At 39.4% G+C, this 19,863-nt stretch overlaps 1 protein-coding gene across 2 annotated transcripts in view; it reads left to right on the top strand.

Annotated features, from left to right (window-relative positions):
• The window catches only part of Egfr (epidermal growth factor receptor), a 201,025-nt gene extending 183,406 nt beyond the window's left edge, over positions 1-17,619 (top strand). Inside the window, exons 22-28 of one of the 2 annotated variants that reach the window (XM_048786642.1) lie at positions 690-765; positions 6,370-6,516; positions 8,143-8,240; positions 9,383-9,550; positions 9,926-9,973; positions 10,743-10,848; positions 11,549-17,619. In XM_048786642.1, coding sequence (XP_048642599.1) covers positions 690-765; positions 6,370-6,516; positions 8,143-8,240; positions 9,383-9,550; positions 9,926-9,973; positions 10,743-10,848; positions 11,549-11,910 — 1,005 coding nt within the window. In that variant the 3' untranslated portion in view covers positions 11,911-17,619. The remainder of the gene's footprint in view (positions 1-689; positions 766-6,369; positions 6,517-8,142; positions 8,241-9,382; positions 9,551-9,925; positions 9,974-10,742; positions 10,849-11,548) is intronic. The other variant, XM_048786643.1, reaches the window with a different exon arrangement.
• Positions 17,620-19,863: the final 2,244 nt, after the last annotated feature.

The raw sequence follows: 19,863 nt of genomic DNA on the forward strand, positions 1-19,863 counted from the left end.
TTCAGGACTTAAGCACCCTTCAAAAGAACAGCTGGGAAATGCCACAGCTAATTTGGTGGCACACTGCTGTGGAGAATGTCTCAGAAGTATAAAAAGCTGTCCTCCCTATGTTCTTGTGAGAACTCCCATGGATCTCTGTGACTTATGCATAGAACTGGCCTTGAGTATACGCTCCTTGCTCTCCTTCTGGCTTAGGATGGATTGTCACAACATTGTCACAACATTGAGAGATACATGTTCTCACACAGGTCCCTCTCCTAGTGGGGACACATATAGCCACACCTCAGCTATATTAGCTGTACCTTTCTTGAGTTTCACTCTGACCTGCATAACTCCAGGCAGTCATCAACCTTGTGACATTGGTCCCTGAAAATGCACCCAAATGCTGAGTAGCTATGATCACTGTCCACTACCAGGGTCCCCAGCTTTCCAGAATTGCCAGTGGCGCAAAAGGTCCTTCGCTGTAGCATTCCTAAAGCCAGCTCTGGGGGTTACCAGAGCAACCCTGTTCATTGGTGGATTTAAAATCTCTTCTTGCTGGGAGGCAGCCTTTGGCTTGAAGTCCCAATCAGGAAAGGTAGCCTGGCTTCTCCACTTAGTCATTTGTAATTACTTCTAGTGTGATTTAATTTTGTTTAACAGAGAGAAGCTAATAGTAGTCTTAATGCTTTATCTCTCATTATCTGAAGGTGCCTATCAAGTGGATGGCTTTGGAATCAATTTTACACCGAATTTATACCCACCAAAGTGATGTCTGGAGCTATGGTGAGTCAAAATCCTGATGCCAATGAATTTGTGCTAAGGCTAAGCCGGGTTTTGTTGTTTGTTAGTTTACAGTATAAGCTCTGACATGCAAGTGTTTTCTTTTAAGATAATGACTAACAATAACATGATGGTTGTTCTCTATTATACTGAGAAAATCCAACAAAGGAAATTTAGCCTACTGGGATAAATGTAACTACAGAAATCAATAAATTCATGTGGCAGAGAGAGGGTCATAGGAGGGGCAAAGAACTGGAACTTAGAACATGCCTGTACCTATGAAGTCAAAACAAAAGTGACATCATGCTGTGAATTCGGGGGGGTTTCCCACATTTTGGGGGAGGGGCATGGGAGATTGAACTCAGAAGCATTCAACCACTAAGCCACATCCCCAGCCCTATTTTGTATTTTATTTAGAGACAGAGTATCACTGATTTGCTTAGTGCTTCACTGTTGTTGAGCTGTCTTTGAACTTGGGATCCTCCTGCCTCAGTCTCCCAAGCCACTTGATTACAGGCATGCGCCACTGCATCCAGCTTTTCCCACATTTTTATTAGTGCATTTAGTTGGACATGATGGGATCTGTTTTTACATATTCATACGATATACAAATATGTTGTAATTTGGCCAATATCAATTCCCAGCACTTGCTCCTGCCTTCCCTACCTTTTACTTCTTGGTCCCTCTCCTCTACTGGTCTCCCTTTGATTTTTAGGAGATCCACTCCCACCTTTCTTTTCCTGTTTACTCTCTAGCTTTCATATATGAAAAAAAGCATGCAATCCTGGACTTCCTGCATTTGACTTATTTCACTTAACATGGTGGTTTTAGTTCCATCCATTTTCCTGCAAATGTCATAATTACATTTTCCTTTATGTATGAATAAAATTCCACTGTTTATATATACCACATTGTCTTTATCCATTCATCCATTGATGGACACCTAGGTGGGTTCCATAGTTTGGCTACTATGAATTGTGCTGCCATAAACATGAATATGCATGTATCACTGTAGTAAGATGCTTTAATTCTTCAGAGTAAATACCAAAATGTGATATAGCTGGTTCGTATGGTTGTTCCATGCCTGGTCTTTTAAGGAATCTCCATACAGATTTCCATAGTGGTTGTATTGATTTACAGTCCCACCAACAGGGTAAAAGTATTCCTTTGTCTGCATATCCTCTCCAGCACTTATTATTTTTTATATTCTTTTTTTTTCAGATCTAGTATTTTTTTTTTAATTTTTCATTGTTGGTTGTTCAAAACATTACATAGTTCTTGACATATCATATTTCACACTTTGATTCAAGTGGGTTATGAACTCCCATTTTTACCCCGTATACAGATTGCAGAATCATATCAGTTACACATCCTGCCATTCTGATTGATATGAGATGAAATCTCCCTGTAGTTTTGATTTGCATTTCCCCAGTGGCTAATGATGTTGAACATTTTTTTCACGTACTGTTAGCCATTTGTATTTCTTCTTTTGATAGTTTGTTTACTTCATTTGCCCATTTATTAATTGGGTCATTTGGGTTTTTTGGTGTAAAATTTTTGAGCTCTTTATGTATTGTAGATATTAATCCTCTATCAGAAGAGTAGCTAGCAAAGATTTTTCTCCCATTCTGTAGGTTCTCTCTTCGCATTCCTAATTTTTTCTTTGTTGTGCAGAAGCTTTTTAATTTGATGCCATTTTACTTATTAACTCTTGGCATTTTACTGAGCTTTAGGGGTGCTGTTGACAAAGTCATTGCCTGTGCCTAAAAGCTGGAGTGTGGACCCTCATTTTCTTCTATGAGTAGCATAGTTTCTGGTATAATTCTGAGGGTTTTGATCCATTTTGAGTTTGATTTTTGTGCAAAGTAAGAGATAAGGTTTAGTTTCATTCTTCTAAATATGGATAACCAGTTATCCCTTTTTAAGCATTTGTTTAAAAGGCTGTCTTTTCTCAATGTATATTTTTGGCACCTTTGTCAAGGAACAGACGACTGTAGATATATGGGTTTTTCTCTGTCCTCTCTTCTGCACTATTGGTCGATGTGTCTGCTTTTATCATGCAGTTTTTGTAACTATAACTCTGTACTATAATCTGATATAATTATTTTTTAATATTTCATTTTATTTCTATGTGTTGCTGAGCATCGAACCCAGTGCCTCTTGCATGCTGGGCGAGCGTTCCACCACTGAGCCACAACCCCAGCCCAAATTTAATATAATTTGAAGTCAGGCATTCTGATACCTCTGGCATTGTTCTCTTTTTTAAAAATATAATATATTTTTTAGTTGTGGATGAACCTTTATTTTTATTTACTTATTTTTATGTGGTGCTGAGAATCTAACCCAGTGCCTTACACATGATCGCATGTGCTCTACCACTGAGCCACAACCCCAGCCCCATCTGGCATTGCTTTTTGGGCTCAAATTGCTTTGGCTATTCTGTCTTTTATTCTTCCAAATGAATTTTAGAACAGTTTTTTCTATTTCTGTGAAGAATACCATTGGTATTTTGATGGGGATTGCGTTGAATCTGTATATTGCTTTTGGTAGTACTCATGCCATAAATTCGAAGTGAACAAACAACGAAAGGCAACAAACAAGGTTTCACGGGGAAGGGTTTCTCAGTAGAGAAATAAGCTTTTCTGATGAACTGACTCTGTGGCTTTTATTTCATGTAGTGAACGGTGGTCTTTTCATATCTGAGAGAATGGCTCCACAAACATGTACATGAGGATGTCTGTGGGCAGAAAAAAAAAGGGGGGGGGGATAGTTACTGCTTCTCCCTCTGGTGAGAACCATCTCCCAGGACCTGATTCTGTTTCCTTCTCTGAATCCCAGTGTAGCCATGCCAGGCCCTGCTCCATCCACACAGGTACTAGCTCTTCCCAAACCTGCCTTTTATGTTCTTACTTTGTCCTGAGGCTATGAGGTCCCTTACCTGTTAAGAAATGGTCACTGACCCATGTCATTGGCAGCTGTATCAAGCACCAGTCATCTGTTATCACACTTGGTCCTCAAGTTTCACCCAGCAATCCACAGAAAGGCCAGAAAACACCTTATTATCTACCTTTATTTATAAAGGGTCAGCTACACCCAGCTATTTACAGCAACAGGGTAGAAGGAAAGAATCTCCCACCTCTATTGAAATATAAATTTGGGGAGAGTGAGAGTGAGATAAATTTCCAAAGAAAACTTAGTCATTATCACAAAAGCAAAATAATTCAGATTAGTAATTTTTCTTTTAGCAATTTTTCTTTTCCTATAGTGTTATTAACTTGATGATTTCCAAATATGTAATTTTTTTTCTCTTTATAATTTCATGAGTATCTTTTCTGCTAGAATGGAAGCTTTTTAAAGGCAGAGATGTTTGTCCATGAATGGATAAGTGAATTTTGTTATGTACTCATAAGCTGAGTTTCCTCAATTAGTGAAATAGAAAAGGAAATAAGGCTCTCCTCATACCTTGTTGCTTTAAGCACTTTTCAAGATATGTCTTCTCCCCAAGAGGCAACCCCTGGGTCCTGGCCCTGATCACTCCACCATCCCCCTATGAATCTGGCCCCTGCTTCCCTCAGGGAAATCACAGAAGTAGCTCTTGTTTGTCTTCTCTCTGCACATTTTAAACCCTCGTCTCTCCTCTTTTTAACTGTGTCAGGCTTCTACTTCTATGTTTATCATCCTTCTTTGCTTTTCAAAATAAAATCTGAACTCCTAACCATAGCCCACCAGATCATAAATGATCTAGACCTCAGTTTTGCCTGTCCCACACAGCCATGGTATATGCTTGCCCTCTAGTATGTGCCAACTCAGTCCCATTTGGACCACACTTGTCACATAAATGAGAACTCTCTTGAATTCAGCCACTTAGTGTCTTCCAGTGATCACAAGTAGTATCAGAAAGTCAAAGCAATCATGCATCTTTAATTGTGTGATTATAATCTGCTGTCACTGGCAGTACACAGGAGATATTAGACCATGAACCTGAGTTTTCAGTTTAAAAACCATATTCAGGGGCTGGGATGTGGCTCAAGTGGTAGCGTGCTCACCTGGCATGTGTGAGGCACTGGGTTCGATCCTCAGCACCACATAAAAATAAAATAAAGATATTGAGTCCAGCTAAAAACAAAAAATAAAAATACTAAAAAAAATATTCAGTCACTCTACTCTTTAGTCTCTAGTTAAAGCAAAATATTCATTTTAATAAATTTGGGGCATAGTGTGTTTTATTAAGGAGTTAAAGAGAGGGAATTCACATAGCCTCCTGTTCTTCATGATCTACCACCCATTACCCCACTCCCCAACCTTATCAATTGTTCTCAAACCTAAAAACTGGCCTTCCCACAAGAATTCATTGTGCATGTTTAAAATCACAGTTAAATGGGAATTGATGGGACAGTTTGAGAATCTTTTATCTGAAATTCTTGGGGCAAGAAGTGTTTCAGATTTGGGGGCTTTTTAAATTGGGGGATTTTAAAAAATATTTTTTAGTTGTTGATAGAACTTTATTTTATTTATTTATATGTGGTGCTCAGAATCAAACCCAGTACCTCACACATGCCAGGCAAGTGCTCTATCACTGAGCCCCAGCCCCAGCCCCCAATTTGGGAATATTTACATAGACTTCACCAGTGGAGCGTCCTTAATCTGAAAATCCAAAATCACTGAAATGCTCCAAAATCCAAAATTTCCGAGTGTTATGTCAGTGCTCAAAACATTTCAGATTTCAGAGAAGTTGGCTTTTGAATTTTTGATGTTTAACCTCAATATCTTTGGAGAACAAGTCTGGAAAAATGGGTCATTAGACTAACTGGAGGCTAGGACACACTGCCAGGGTCCTGTGGCTGTTCAGAACCCAGAGCTCATCTGAGAACACTGACTCCAAAATTGACACTGCTTCAGTTTGTTTTAATCATGATTGTTGATTGGCTTTGAAACAGAAATCATGTTGTTTTTGTGTTTATCAAAAGGAGTATAAGGCTGGGGTTGTAGCTCAGTGATAGAGTGCTTGCCTAGAATGTGTAGGGCACTGGGTTTCATCCTTAGCACCACATATAAATAAATAAATAAAATAAAGGTATTATGTCCATCTACAACTAAAAAATATTTCTTTAAAAAAAGGAGTATAGGCTTTTCTGTTTGTTTTTTTATTATTATTTAGAAATGTGCAGTTTACAACCTTGTTCAGAATCTCCATCTTTAGAGTTCCACAGGTACAAGGTTCGGGGGTAGATGTGTGAGTGTGTGACTCCTGCTCCCCAGCAGGATCATTCTTGTGCAGCCAGAGTCATCATTATCGTCTTCAGTGTGTTTACTGAGGCTTACTTACCATTCATCACTCAGTTACTATTTGCAAGCATTGTGCTAAACATTTCAGTTATATGTCTTACTTGATCCTCCTGACCATCTTATGAGACTAATGCCATTATTATCCCACTTGATATACAGGTAAACTGAAGCTTCCAGCAGTTAAGCAAATTGCCCAAAGCTATTGAAACCTAAGTTTTTCAACCCTGAGAAACAGTAAGCAACAATGACAACTGAAGACAACTAGATGTTATGATTATTTTTGACTCACAATGCGACTGCTTTCTTTTTTCATCTGCTCAGGAGTCACTGTTTGGGAGTTGATGACTTTTGGGTCCAAGCCTTATGATGGAATCCCTGCAAGTGAGATCTCATCCATCCTAGAAAAAGGAGAGCGCCTTCCGCAGCCTCCCATCTGCACCATTGATGTCTACATGATCATGGTCAAGTGTGAGTGACCAGGGTGACCATCCATACTCCATAGCTGAACCTGGGCACTTAGAGCACCTGCTGCTCTTGGCCAAATAGCTCAGGCCTTATATTTCCTGAAAAAATGTTATCACATTCTTTGAGGCAGGCATCCAAGTCCAGAAACATCTGTAAAACATTCTTCAAAAAACACTTATTTGGGTCTGAGGTTGTGGCTCAGTGGTAGAGCACTTGCCTAGCATGTGTGAGGCACTGGGTTCAATTCTCAGCACCACATATAAATTAATAAATAAATAAAGGTCCAACAACAACTAAAAACAAACAAACAAACAAAAAAAACACACTTCTTTGACTCAGTGAGCAGTGTGACCTGACACATGTTTGCAAGCAAATAAATAAAATGGAAGACTTCCATAAGCCATTATAGCAAAATACTCCTTTCCCTAAGTTGCTCAATGAAATGCAGAGCTGCCCAGCATTTTGAAGCCTGTTACCAGAGAGACTGCATGTTTTTAAATGCTTAACAATGAGTAATCACATAAGGCTGATAGAATCAACATTTCTGCATTAGATTAAATCTTTGAAACAGCAGATTTATGTGAGGTCTTCTGTCTATAGCATTTAAACATCTTAATAGAAATAAGAGTGTGTGATTTGATTGGTGCTATTATTCTACCAGAATCACAAGTGAACTGGGCTCTGAAGGTAACATCACATGTGTGATAAGCATTTGCATAAGCGGAGGTCCAGGGAATACGAGGAAGACAAGATAATGTAAATATTAATGCCTTTCTGAACTTTAGACCACAGAGTTAACCTATTTTCACCGCCTCAGTTTGGGCTGAGGAAGCAGGAACCCAGAGAGGTCACATAATTTGTCTAAGGTCACATAGCAGTCTGACCTAAAAATAGTTGACATCCTGCTAATGGAAAATAAATATGAACCCTCAAGAGGCATGAGGATTTCCAAGTCCACAGCCTTGCCTCCAGCTTTCTGAATCTAGATTTAGATAGTTGTATAATCCAGTGCACCACTGTGATTGCCAAAAGCATGCTCCTATGGAGGGCACTGGCATGGGCAGAGCCCTGGGTGTGATCCTCAGCACTGGAAAAAATATAAATTATCAACAGAAAGGCACTGAGACAGCCAGTCCTGTCCCTTGCATGAATGGTGACTGAGTGTGGAATATAATGAAAGCTTCAGGGTGGAGAAGTCTCAACTCTAAGTTCTGAAAAGCCTTGTTATATCTCTGAATTGAAAAACTACTGAGAGTGACTGTTGAGTCAGTACTTAGTCAAGACACGCAGGCACCCTACTGTCAGAGTAGGTCATAGATAGCAATTGCACACCGCAATGCTTTTCCATCACTGAAGGTGATAATACAAGAATGCTGAACCTAGGAACAACAGATGTATAAAAATTAGAGGATGATATTGTTATTCCAATTCAAAATATGGTGTTATCATGCTCTTTAAATGGTAACTAGTGCTAGCATGCCAAGACTGAAAAGTCTATCACAAAGATTAGGTTTCTTCATAATTTATTTGTCTAACAGGACAAATGACTATAAATGCTTTCTTTAAGCAGAGCCATCTTTAGCATTTCTTCCAGAATTCTAATTGCCATCTTTCTTCATTGTTCCTTAGGCTGGATGATAGATGCAGACAGTCGCCCAAAGTTCCGGGAGTTGATCGTGGAATTCTCCAAAATGGCTCGAGATCCCCAGCGCTATCTTGTCATACAGGTACTAAGACCACAGTTTGCACTTCCCTTGATAAAAGTTCCTCGGATGAGCATCACATGTCACTGTGCCAGTATGGCCTGTTTCTGGGTTGTGTTATTAAATTCTCCTGAACAGTAGAAGAGCAAGCCTTGGTCACAGCACAGACTGAAGTTAGCAAGGTTCTATGGTGGTTTCCATCCAACTCCATGTCACCATCCCATCTGAACTTTCCCACTCAGACACAGTCTTTCTCTCAGTTCCTTGTGTAATCTCACATTTCCATTCACCAAAGCCCTATCTTGGTTCAGTAGAGAAGCAGGACTTTGTAGTCAGGCAAATCTGGTTTCAGATCCCTGTGTCGACGCTTGCCCTATGTCATCTCCAACACCTCCTTACCTAACATGGGAATAGCAAAACCAAGCTCACAGGATTATTTTAAAGATTCATCAAAATAACATGCAAAATACATTGCACACACTTAACAGCGTAGTATACTCTCAATAAATGCTGCTACTGCTTCCCTTTCTCTTCTCTTCTAAGTTGATTGCATTTCCTATGCATTTTATGATGTGCAAGGAGTAATGTTTTATTCTAAGGTGCACATACATAGTTGGAGGGGTAACAGTTATACTTCAGAAAACTGCAAGATTTATATTAATACCCAATTGGCCAATATACAGGCACCTGCTAACAATGAACCCCTATTCCTGTAGCCAGGAAGTAGACTAGCATCTCTATGGCCCTTTTTAAAAAATTTTTATTTGTTCTTTTTAGGTACACATGATATTTAGAATGTATTCAGATATATTATACATACCTGGAGTATAAGTTCTGATTCTGTGGTTGTACATGATGTGGAGTTTCACTGGTTGTGTATTCATATATGAACATAGGAAAGTTATGTCTGATTCATTCTACTGTCTTTCTATTCCCATCCTCCTCCCTTCCCTTCATTCTCCTTCACCTAATCCAATGAACTTTTGTTCTTCCCCCCCACCCCCTATTGTATGTGAGCATCTGCATATCAGAAAGAATATTTGGCCTTTGATTTTTTGGCTTATTTCACTTGGCATAATATTCTCCAGTTCCATCCATTTATGGGGAAATGCCATAATTTCATTTTTCTATGGCCATTTTTAATGGTCTCAAAATTTCTACACCAGGGGGATGAAAGAATGCATTTGCCAAGCCCTACAGACTCCAATTTTTATCGTGCCCTGATGGATGAAGATGACATGGAAGATGTGGTGGATGCTGATGAGTACCTCATTCCACAGCAGGGCTTCTTCAACAGCCCATCTACATCTCGGACTCCCCTCTTAAGTTCTCTGGTATGAATCAATCTCTCCCTCTCTCTCTCTCTCTCTCTCTCGGTTTGAACAAATTGAGTTTGAGAGAAAATGACAACCATCTAGTAGTACTCACATCAAGAAAAAGGAGAAAATTTTGACCAAATGGTAAAGCCCAAATCAATCAAGTAAGTTTAAGTATCATCAAGTCATTGTTATTGCATTGCAACATTGATTGTAATCATTGATGGTGATCATTTTGGGTTTGCTGTGGAACAGAATGAAATCAAACCAACCCTACTTTTTCTAAGGCTAATGATTCAAGACAAAATTAAGCACTTTCAAACGTATCCACTCCCCTGAATTCAGTGAGAATGTACAAGTGTACCAGGAGAAACATCTCTGTTTCTTTTTCAGAGTGCAACCAGCAACAATTCCACTGTGGCTTGCATTAACAGAAATGGGGTATGTACAAACACTTGATGACATGAATTAAAATACAGCTCTGAACCACTGTTCTATTACACCTGGAAAATGCTCATCTTAACCCAGATTTCTTTCTGTCTGTTTTCCACCCAGTATAGTTTCCTAGACCCTTACCATAGAGACAGCAACTAGCTGTTACATATCACAGTGCAATTCAAAAATGTGGTTTGTGGACAAGCAGCATCAGAACCACCTGGAACATTGTCAGAAATGTGAATTCTTGGGATACCACCCAGACCTACTCAAACAGGACCTCTCAATTTGGAGCCTAATAATGTATGATTCACCTAGCCTTCTGAGTAATGCTGGTGTGTGATCAAATATGAAGCCTGAATCTAGACATGCAAAGTATATAGTACAGATGCCATTAACCACATGTGGCTACTTAAATTTTAAATAATTAAAATAAAATAAAATATAAAATCCAGTTCTTCACACATTCAAAATGTTCAGTAGCCACATGTGGCTAGCAGCTACTATTCTCAAAGAACACATATGACAGGTCCTCTCCATCATGATGGAAAGTTGTGTTGGACAGAACTCTTGATCAGGACTTCACTGCTTGTCCTGAGATCTATGGCCCAATAGCACGGGCATGACCTGAGGGCATCTCAGAAATCCATGCTCTCAGGCCCTGCCCCAGACCCACCGGATTGGAATCAGTAAATTAATAGGATCTCGGATAATATATCCACAGTGAAATTTGAGTAATACTGATTATGGTAACCTTGCCTAACTTGCTCTCCAGCAGAGTTGTCCCACAAAGGAGGACAGCTTCTTGCAGCGGTACAGCTCAGACCCAACTGGCGCCTTGACAGAGGACAGCATAGATGATACATTCCTCCCAGCACCTGGTAAGTGGCTTGCTCAGGAAACAGTCATGCATACCAGCCTTCTCAGCCCCAATCAGCAGTGCCTGGTCCTTATTCCCTGGAACCTTTCTAACTGATCCAGAGGCAGAGACTATGGCAAATTTGTAGATAGAATGAAGGGAGTAAGAAGCAGATAAATACAAAGTGACCAAACATGTACAACATGTACAAGTTCTTTGTGTTGCATTTAAATTGTCTCTGTTTTTTTTTTTTTTTTTTTTTTTTTTTGCTGCAGGTTTGCTTTAGAAATGAATCTACAGATTTTGTAGAGTTTGAAGCAAATAGCAATATTATCCACGTGTGTGTGTGTGTGTGTGTGTGTGTGTGAGATACATATATTTTCTTTTCTCCTGGCTCCATTCCTAACTATGAAACATGTGTCTTCCTAAGCTTTAGCTGCAGACATTCACACTGTGTGCACAATTCACACACACATACACAAATGAAGGCAAGCTATCCTCTGAGAATTTTAAATTTACAAAAGATACATGTGTGCATTGCTTCAAGTACAGAAATGAACACAGTTTATTTTACAGTAGCTTTCTTACCTTCTGTGATCGGTTGCCTCATTGAAGAGATTCACAGGGTTCACAATGAGCCATGGAATCCTGCTTTGTTATCTTGGAATGATGCTTTTCTCATTATTTCATTTCTCATTATTTCACTTTTTTTTCTATTTCAGAATATATAAACCAGTCTATTCCTAAGAGGCCTGCAGGATCTGTGCAGAACCCCGTCTATCACAATCAACCCTTGCATCCAGCAGCTGGCAGAGACCCACACTACCAAAATCCCCACAGTAACGCCGTGGGCAACCCTGAATATCTCAACACCACCCAGCCTATTTGTGTCAACAGTGCATTTGACAGCTCTGCCCACTGGGCCCAGAAAGGCAACCACCAAATTAGCCTGGACAACCCTGACTACCAACAGGACTTCTTGCCCAAGGAATCCAAGCCAAATGGCATCTTTAAGGGTCCCACAGCTGAAAATGCAGAATACCTACGAGTAGCACCACCAAGCAGTGAATTTATTGGAGCATGACCATGGAAGGTAGCATCAGCCATAAAGATTCTAGACTCTTCAGAAACCCAGGACCAAGCCACGGCAGCTACTTCACTCCTGATAGCCATGCCTTTGTTAACTCTCAGATTCGTTTTACCACTGAGCTCTGATCAGCTTCTTTCAACCAGGAAGTGCCCCATCCTTGGATGCACTTTAGGAAGTTGTAGGCTCATTACTTGATCATCAAACTGTGAAGCTTCCACAAAAAGGCATCCAGGAAGAAAGCTGTCCATTTGAGCTGAAGTTTAACTTTCAGTGAGGTATATTAGAAATATAAATAAAAAAATATATAAGGACTTTTACTGCTTGGGGGTCTTGGGGATTTTTAATTGTCACTATAATTATGATTTAATGGGCTCTTCCAAGGACAAAGAAACTTGCTTGTAGCTCTTGCTACACTGAGTTGATCCAGGCCCAACTGTGACCAAGAAGCATAGGCTACAAGTCTTCCAACTAGCACTTGATTCCACTGGCTCTGCTTCAAGACTCTTCCATTGCAAGACAACTAAATATACAAGGAATCCTGCATGTCCTACGCAGGCCAGATTGATTACTGAATCAAATCAAAGCAGGTACAATAGGATAAGCCACTTTGTTCTTTCCTGGGTGAAGAAGAATTGAAGGGGTTGAATTCTCCTTCAGACTTACTTTTGTATAAATGTTTCCATGGTACTACTCCCCATTAGATTACCAGTATTTTCTAATTATAAGTATTAGACTTGTTTATTTTCCATTCAATTGTTTTGAAACTTAATATGCTTTCCCTGTCTTGATGTCGTGACATCAGCAAAAGAAGATGGTACATCAAAGAATAACTAAGAGTTTGTATTTGGTCCATCAATGTTCAGACCAATAGCCTTTATTTAAGATGTAACAACACCCGCAAGAGTACACAAAGGACCATGGTCCCCAAATGTGAGTCTCAGATGAAATGCATTAGGTCTTTGGGGGGATTATCATGAAACTACAAAAATGATACTGCTCTTAAAACTCATTTCACCTTCACGACTCTTCACACACAGAAAAAAAAAAACTTGTAGAAGATAATCTTTTTTATTTCATTTCATTTTAAAAGTTTTTTCATTTGTTTGGCTTTTTACTGGAAGGGTATGTGCCCCTGCCTGCTAAGCTACCCCCCAAACCCCTCCTGGCCCTTCATGAAAGAATATCTAGGCCCTGAGTCTACTATGCAAGAACAAGCACCCAGAATAGGCACATTGTACAGGTGCAGAGAAAGAGAACATTATAAGTAGAGTGGAATTCAAGTGGCAAATGTGAAATTAGAGTTTGAAATTGATAAGGGTGTTTTCATATCTTTAGATGTTTTAAGGGGGGAGAAATTCATCCTAAAATAATGCCCCTATAATTGGACTATCCAACTAGTTAGGATACCAACATTTTTCCCCTAATTTTCTTATCTTTGCAACCTAATTGGTTAAGGGCAATCCTTTAATGTTTTAAACCCTCATTGTCAACATTTTCTCCTTCCAGCTCATCAAGGAAGAAATCCCTATTTTAAGAAGTCCACAATATAGTAAGGGAAGTGGACTTATGAATACTACCCTTATAGCAATATGATAAATATTGTATATCAGCTAAATACCAAGAGCACAGAGCAGGCATGAGTGAATTCCTCCTGGGGAGACCTAGAAGGTACATCAAGGAGGTGATATTGCAGCTGGGCCTCTAACATGACCAAAGTCCAAGCTACAAGGGAAATGAAAAGTATACTCCCAGCAGAGGGAATCTCAACCAAGAAAACATTGCTGGAGAAATTTACAGATGAAGTAGGTTTAAAGGCAATTTCAGTCATCTTGACGTGCTGCTCCTTTAAGCTGGAACTAGGTTTGCAGCATTCCCCAGGTTCCCTAAATGTCCCCTTCTCTTCTGGGCTACCATCTCTCAAAATGATTAGTGAGAAGATTAAGGAACATTCTAAGAATCTGAGATGTGCCATTATCATAAAACTACTTTCATTATCTATTCACCTCAGTACTCATAATGGAAAGAAAATCCTTAGTCAATGTGTATGCAGACATGGGAAACAGAATGACTCACTTTCTGCTGTCACTTATTTGTCAAGAAGCAGATGATTTGTGAGCAAGAGCAATCTTAAGCCAGTTGAATTGTAGCAATGAAATTCTACTATTTTTGTACTTTGGAATACTTTCCTATAACAAAATAAACTACAAAAACTATTCAAATTTGCTTTTCTTCTCTTTGTACTTCAATTTTTCCTGCATAAAATTTTATTTCTATTTATTCTAAGATTGTGTTTCCCAAAATGTTCTGTGTCTATTCAGGGAGATATTCAGGCTATGAGAATTGCAGAGTCAGAGCCCTGTTAAGGACCCCTGTGCCATTACTGGAGAGGAGCTACCCGGGTTCTCATTATTTCCATATCACAGCATTGACAGGTCTAATCTCAAAATTCCCTTCCATTCTTCCTCATTGATAATCAGTCCCTAATATATTCCTGAGCATCTGTCTGCTAATTCTTCCTCATACAGTTCCTGGAAGGCCTCTGCCTGTGGCCTTAGCCTCAGATCTGGCCTTTAGAAACAGAGTTCAGAGGAAAGTAAGAGTCAGGAACTAACATTTACAACACGTCACAAATTTTGCATACATCTTTTCACAATGTGTAAGAAGTCTCTATCATTGCATACTATGAAAAATACTTACCACCTCGTGATTTTAAAAAGGATGAATCTTTCAAACTCTAAATTTGTTGTGAGTCCAGTTGCCACTGTTTTCTATAGGTAGGAGCCTAATGGAGGCACTATATTTCGTTCCAGCAGAAGATGAGAAAGCATAGGTATTTGTTGCAAGTTATTAAGTTTGTTTTAGACCCTCCACCCAAGCTGCAGACATTGAAGAACCATGGATTATGTAAGTACAAAAAGAGTTTGTCCCAGGCTGGGATGCCCTTTGGAATTCTTGGTTCCAATCAAAGGATTCTGATTTGTTTTTTTTCTCAGGTGCAGCCAAAATCATGAACTCTTCAGGGTATTCCCCCAGGTTATCCCATTGTGCACCAAATTTTCATGCACCAAAGATTTCAGAATCACTTGTGTAAATGAAATGTCTGAGAGGGCAAGCCTTGGCACTCACCAGTGGGACTCCCACCCACACTCACTCACATCAAGTTCTCTGGTTGCATATGGGTAGGATGCAGTTGTTGCCTAATGCTAACAAGCCAGGTCTCACCCTCAGTGCAAACAAGAATCCTGAGAGTTTAAAAGAGATGTCTAGAGTCTCTGGAGACCAATTCAATCAGAATCTCAAAGGTTTTACCTACTTGGTTCTAATATACAAATCTCCAAGGTCTCCTTTAGCTGCACAAGCCTACAGCAAGCCTATACCATGCTCTAAGTCATGGTAGAATAAAAAAGCCTGGGTAGTATAGAGATTCCCATGTCACAGAAAGAAAAATACATACTTGTCCCTATGCCTAAGACTTGGCCACTACTGACCATTCCAAAAGCTTCCAGTTCCTTACTACCAGCAGTTTATGCTGAAATTAGCTAATATCCAAATCTGAGCCTTGATAGCTTTATCAGGCTATCAGGTTATCAAAGTGTCCTTTATCAGGACACTTGGCATTTTCTAAAAAGTAAGTTGTAAAAATCAGCCTCCTTCCCCCTACCCCCACTGAGTGAACTGCTCCCTCTTAAGAGGCAGCTGTTGAAATTGCCCTTAATCTGTACTTTGTATTTCTTTCTTTTGATAAGCACACATTTTTATTATAACACAATGATCTGTTTATATTTCCTTGCCTGAAGCTATAAAACCTTAACTGAACAGAAATCTCTGCCTCTTTTCCCAGCCACACCTGCCATACTAGGGACAAACATCTTTGTACTATTAAAAAAGACACATTCAGACAGGTTTTGAAATGTAAATCTATTTTTGTAACTTTTTTTGCAGAATATTGTCCTCTTTATGTAGCACTGATCTTTGTAAAGTATATTTTTAGGAAACTAATTTTTCTATTAAAGGAAGTACTTTAGAAAGACTGCAATAGAATTAAAAATTGAAGTTGAAATCTTTGCTTATAAGGGTTAAACTAAAGCAGGAGAAGTCTTTCTTATAAGAAGGTACAACCTCATTGCAGAGCTAAGTTGGGTCAACATGGTGAATAGAAGAAGCATCAATTCAATATTTATAAAATTAGAAAAGATAAAAAGCCCACTAACTTAGTGTTGATCTGAATCAGGTTCTGGTCAGTCTGTTAATAGAAAAGGATCACTGTAGGGATTACTATCTGTTATTACTACTAGAAGAATCCAAATGCATATTATACTCTGACCATCTGCCAATATGACCTTATAAATGTAACAAAAGCAATAATATAGCACTTTGGGGTTTATATATGCTAATCTGACTTAACACAAATTATTTTGATTTTATATTTACAATTGATATTCATTCATCAATACAGACTTAGAAGTATGTAGACAGCCATACAAATGTTCAACATGTTTATGAAATCTACTAAGAGTCTTATCATAACCAACCTAAAGAAGCTTCCCTGGCTACACCTTGAAATCACCTGGGGACCTTTCAAAACCCTTAAAACCCAGCTATATTTGAGACCAATTATACCATTCTCTATAAGTGAAACCCAGGCATTTGTACTTTTAAAAACTCCTAAAGTCATTCCAAATCACAGCCAAGGTTGAGAGCCATCAGAAGAGCCACAGGGACCTGGACTTGCAAGTAAATTCCACAGAGTGAGTGATTCCCAGGCCGAGAGAACTCTAAGACACAAAGATAGCATCTGTCACTGAGAATCAGGAACCTGGACAGAGTTCCCATGATGGCTGCCCATGCACTAGAGGGCAGAATGTCTAACCAGTGGAGAGAAAGCAAAGAAAATATAAAACAGACACCTATTTATGTCATTTCCTAAGTCTGTCTCTCTATTAAAGGCCAACTGGTAGTAAAATAAAGGTGTAGTGACTATTCCTGCTGCTTTTGCAACTGACATTGTTGCCCTCCCAAGTGACCTTTTACTTTCCAGAGTGAAGGATAACCTTGATCTATCAGTTACATTACAAAGGGCAGACTTCAAGAGGATTGGTAAATAGTTGAATGACTTTTACAGAAATAAAAGTGCAAGAGGATTTTTATACTTTTTTCATAAACTATACCTGGGATAAAAACTGAAGCAACTAATTGTGGTTTTGCTTTTATGTACATCTGCACAGTCACAGTGTATCCTTTGAGGTCCTAAGCTTGTCATGCCTTGAATCACAAGCAGAGGTATTAAGAATCCCCACCCCATCACCTAGATAGACGTTTTTAAATGCATTTACTTTCTTGAAAAAAAAAAAAAAGCCCTATTGACATGATTTGACTACAAAATAATATTGCTATATAATCTCTTGGAAATTAAGAGATCCCATGGATCTGATGACTGGTATTAGAAGTGATGATGTAACTGATTAACACCAGACAGCAATAACTTCATGTTAGTAGTATTCAAACAATAGCTTTAGAGCATCTTTATTTGGTACATGTTAACCTTGTAAAGTTTTGCAATGTACAAATGGAAAGCAAGATTCTCTTTTATATGGTTTATACTGTTGATCAGAACATGATTGTATATTATTAAAACATTAGATGTATACTATTCATTGTTCTTTACTCCTAAGTACCTTGTAATAATATTATATTCTTTGTTAACAGTGCTGTGTTGATTTTAGTTATTCACATTTGACCAACTACAGATGTTCTTTCCTAATAATGTTATTATTTATTTATTTATTGGGTATTTTTGCTGTGCTGAGGATCAAACCCAGGGCTTTGTACATACTAGGCAAGTGTTCTACCACTGAGCACCACACCCACTCCAACTGGTAACTTTAAATTTTTTTAATAATTAATAAACTTTATTGTTAAAGCAGGTTTAGGGTCACAGTATAACTGAACAGAGAGTACAAGGAGCTTCATATAGCTCCTGTCCTTAGACACAGCCTCCCCACTCTCAACATTCTCACCTCAGTGCTTGGATAAGGTTTTAATGGGAAAACCCACCCACAAGCCAGTTCAGTGATTTCTTTTGTGTGACTCCTTGGATTCTCCTCACATGCCAGGTGCTCTTAATCACATTCTGACTCAAACTCTTCAGATAGCATGGTCATTTCTAGCCTTTTCGCACTCTTGTTATAGAGGTAAGCAAACTATCAAAAAAAAAAAAAACAGGTTCTAGCCAGGTGTGGTGGTGCACACCTGTAATCCCAGCATCTTGGGAGCCTGAGGCAGGAGGATTGCAAGTTCAAACCCAGCCTCAGCAAAAGTGAGGTGCTAAGCAACTCAGTGAGACCCTGTCTCTAAATAAAATACAAAATAGGGCTGGGGATGGGGCTCAGTGGCCAAGTGCCCCTGAGTTTAATCCCTGGTAACAACAACAACAACAAAACCCAAGTTCTACACATAACGCATGAATGAATAAGGAAAGTTTTCTCAGTTGTTCTATCCATAAGAGTGAAAGGGGATTTGAACTCAATAAGAAAAAGTAAAGCTATTGATAGAGTCAATGACACCTCTGAAGAACACAACTCTCAGAAACTCAGAGCCCAAGACTAAGCAGCTCTGAGGGCTGAGGTAGGAATGTCAAGGGCAGGAAGAGCAGCACACACTCACTGTGCTAGCTTGAGAGTGCAGCTAGCACCTGGAATCAGCTCCCCCCAAGCAAATGGGATGGTCCATGGAGCTTTCCATTTCTTTGACTTTCCAGTAGATTCTGACTCCAGAGAATTAAGCGAGGCCCTCCTGGTCATAGCTTTCCCTCCAGCAGCTGGTCACCACACAATGCTCTACCTTGTTTCTTTTACTCAGGAGAACTGAGAGCAGGAAACTAAGCTCTGCTGGCTCCAACCACCCCCTAATGCCTGCACTGTTGACTCTAATCATTTCCAGGAAAGTTGCTGTTTTGTTTTTGTGATGTTCCTTTTTGACGCTGTGAGTCGCCTACACATAAGCGTAGGATAAACTGTAATTCCATGTGGAAGAAGGACTTTAGGATAACTAGGTTCATGAAGAACAAGAAAGTCAGGAACTTTCCAAGTTTCCCCTCTGGGCACAGCATTCAGTATGTGGCCCATCAACCTCCCTGGCTTCTGTCCTCCCTCTCTGCCCCATTGCTATCCTGCTTCCTGGGCCTCCTCACCCTGGCCCCCTGGGAAGGACCCTGGGAAGATTCTCAAGCACATTTTTAATAAGAATCAAAGCCTTTGATTAGGAAGTTTAGTCCCGTGTATAAAAAAGCAAACTGCAGCAAATAAGGCAAACATGGGGGGTATTCTGAGCCCCCAGTCTCTTTTAGCCTGAAACGTGAAGGTCATGATTTACAGCTCCAGCTAAATACCCATAACCTCATGACAAATTCACTGGCATCATGGTCCTTCCACCATGCCCAATAATTCTAGCTGTAGCTCATGCAGACAAAATTTCAACCTGAAGTATTTTGCCCTTAGGCCAATTATCTTATAAGAGCAATTATAACTATCTGGAGAAAAAAATATTTTCTAAGAAGAATGGAAGTGTCTAAGACAGAGGACTGAGTTGCTCCTCCTGTTTTGTCTTGGGTTTTCCCTTTGGTCAGGGCTTGGATCACCTCTTGAAGGCAAGTACCCAGGCTTTGAGATGTCATTCCTTTCCAGCCAGCGAGAACCTTCCATCTCTCCCAAAAAAGACAATTAAAACTTGGGTGGATACTGGATGCAGCGACTGGGAGTCTGTAATCCCAGCAACTCAGGAGGCAGGGGAGATATTACAAAGATGCCAATTCTCTCTGAATATTACATAAATTGAATCGCATTCAAATGAAAATTCTGGTGGTTATTTTGGGGAGTATGCAGTTTATAACTTGGAATCTAGAAAAGAAAATGTACCTCGGTAGCCAGCAACATTTGGAAAACAATTGAG

The sequence above is a fragment of the Marmota marmota genome, unplaced genomic scaffold (assembly GCF_001458135.2).
Source record: "Marmota marmota marmota unplaced genomic scaffold, marMar, whole genome shotgun sequence".
Lineage (NCBI taxonomy): Eukaryota > Metazoa > Chordata > Mammalia > Rodentia > Sciuridae > Marmota > Marmota marmota.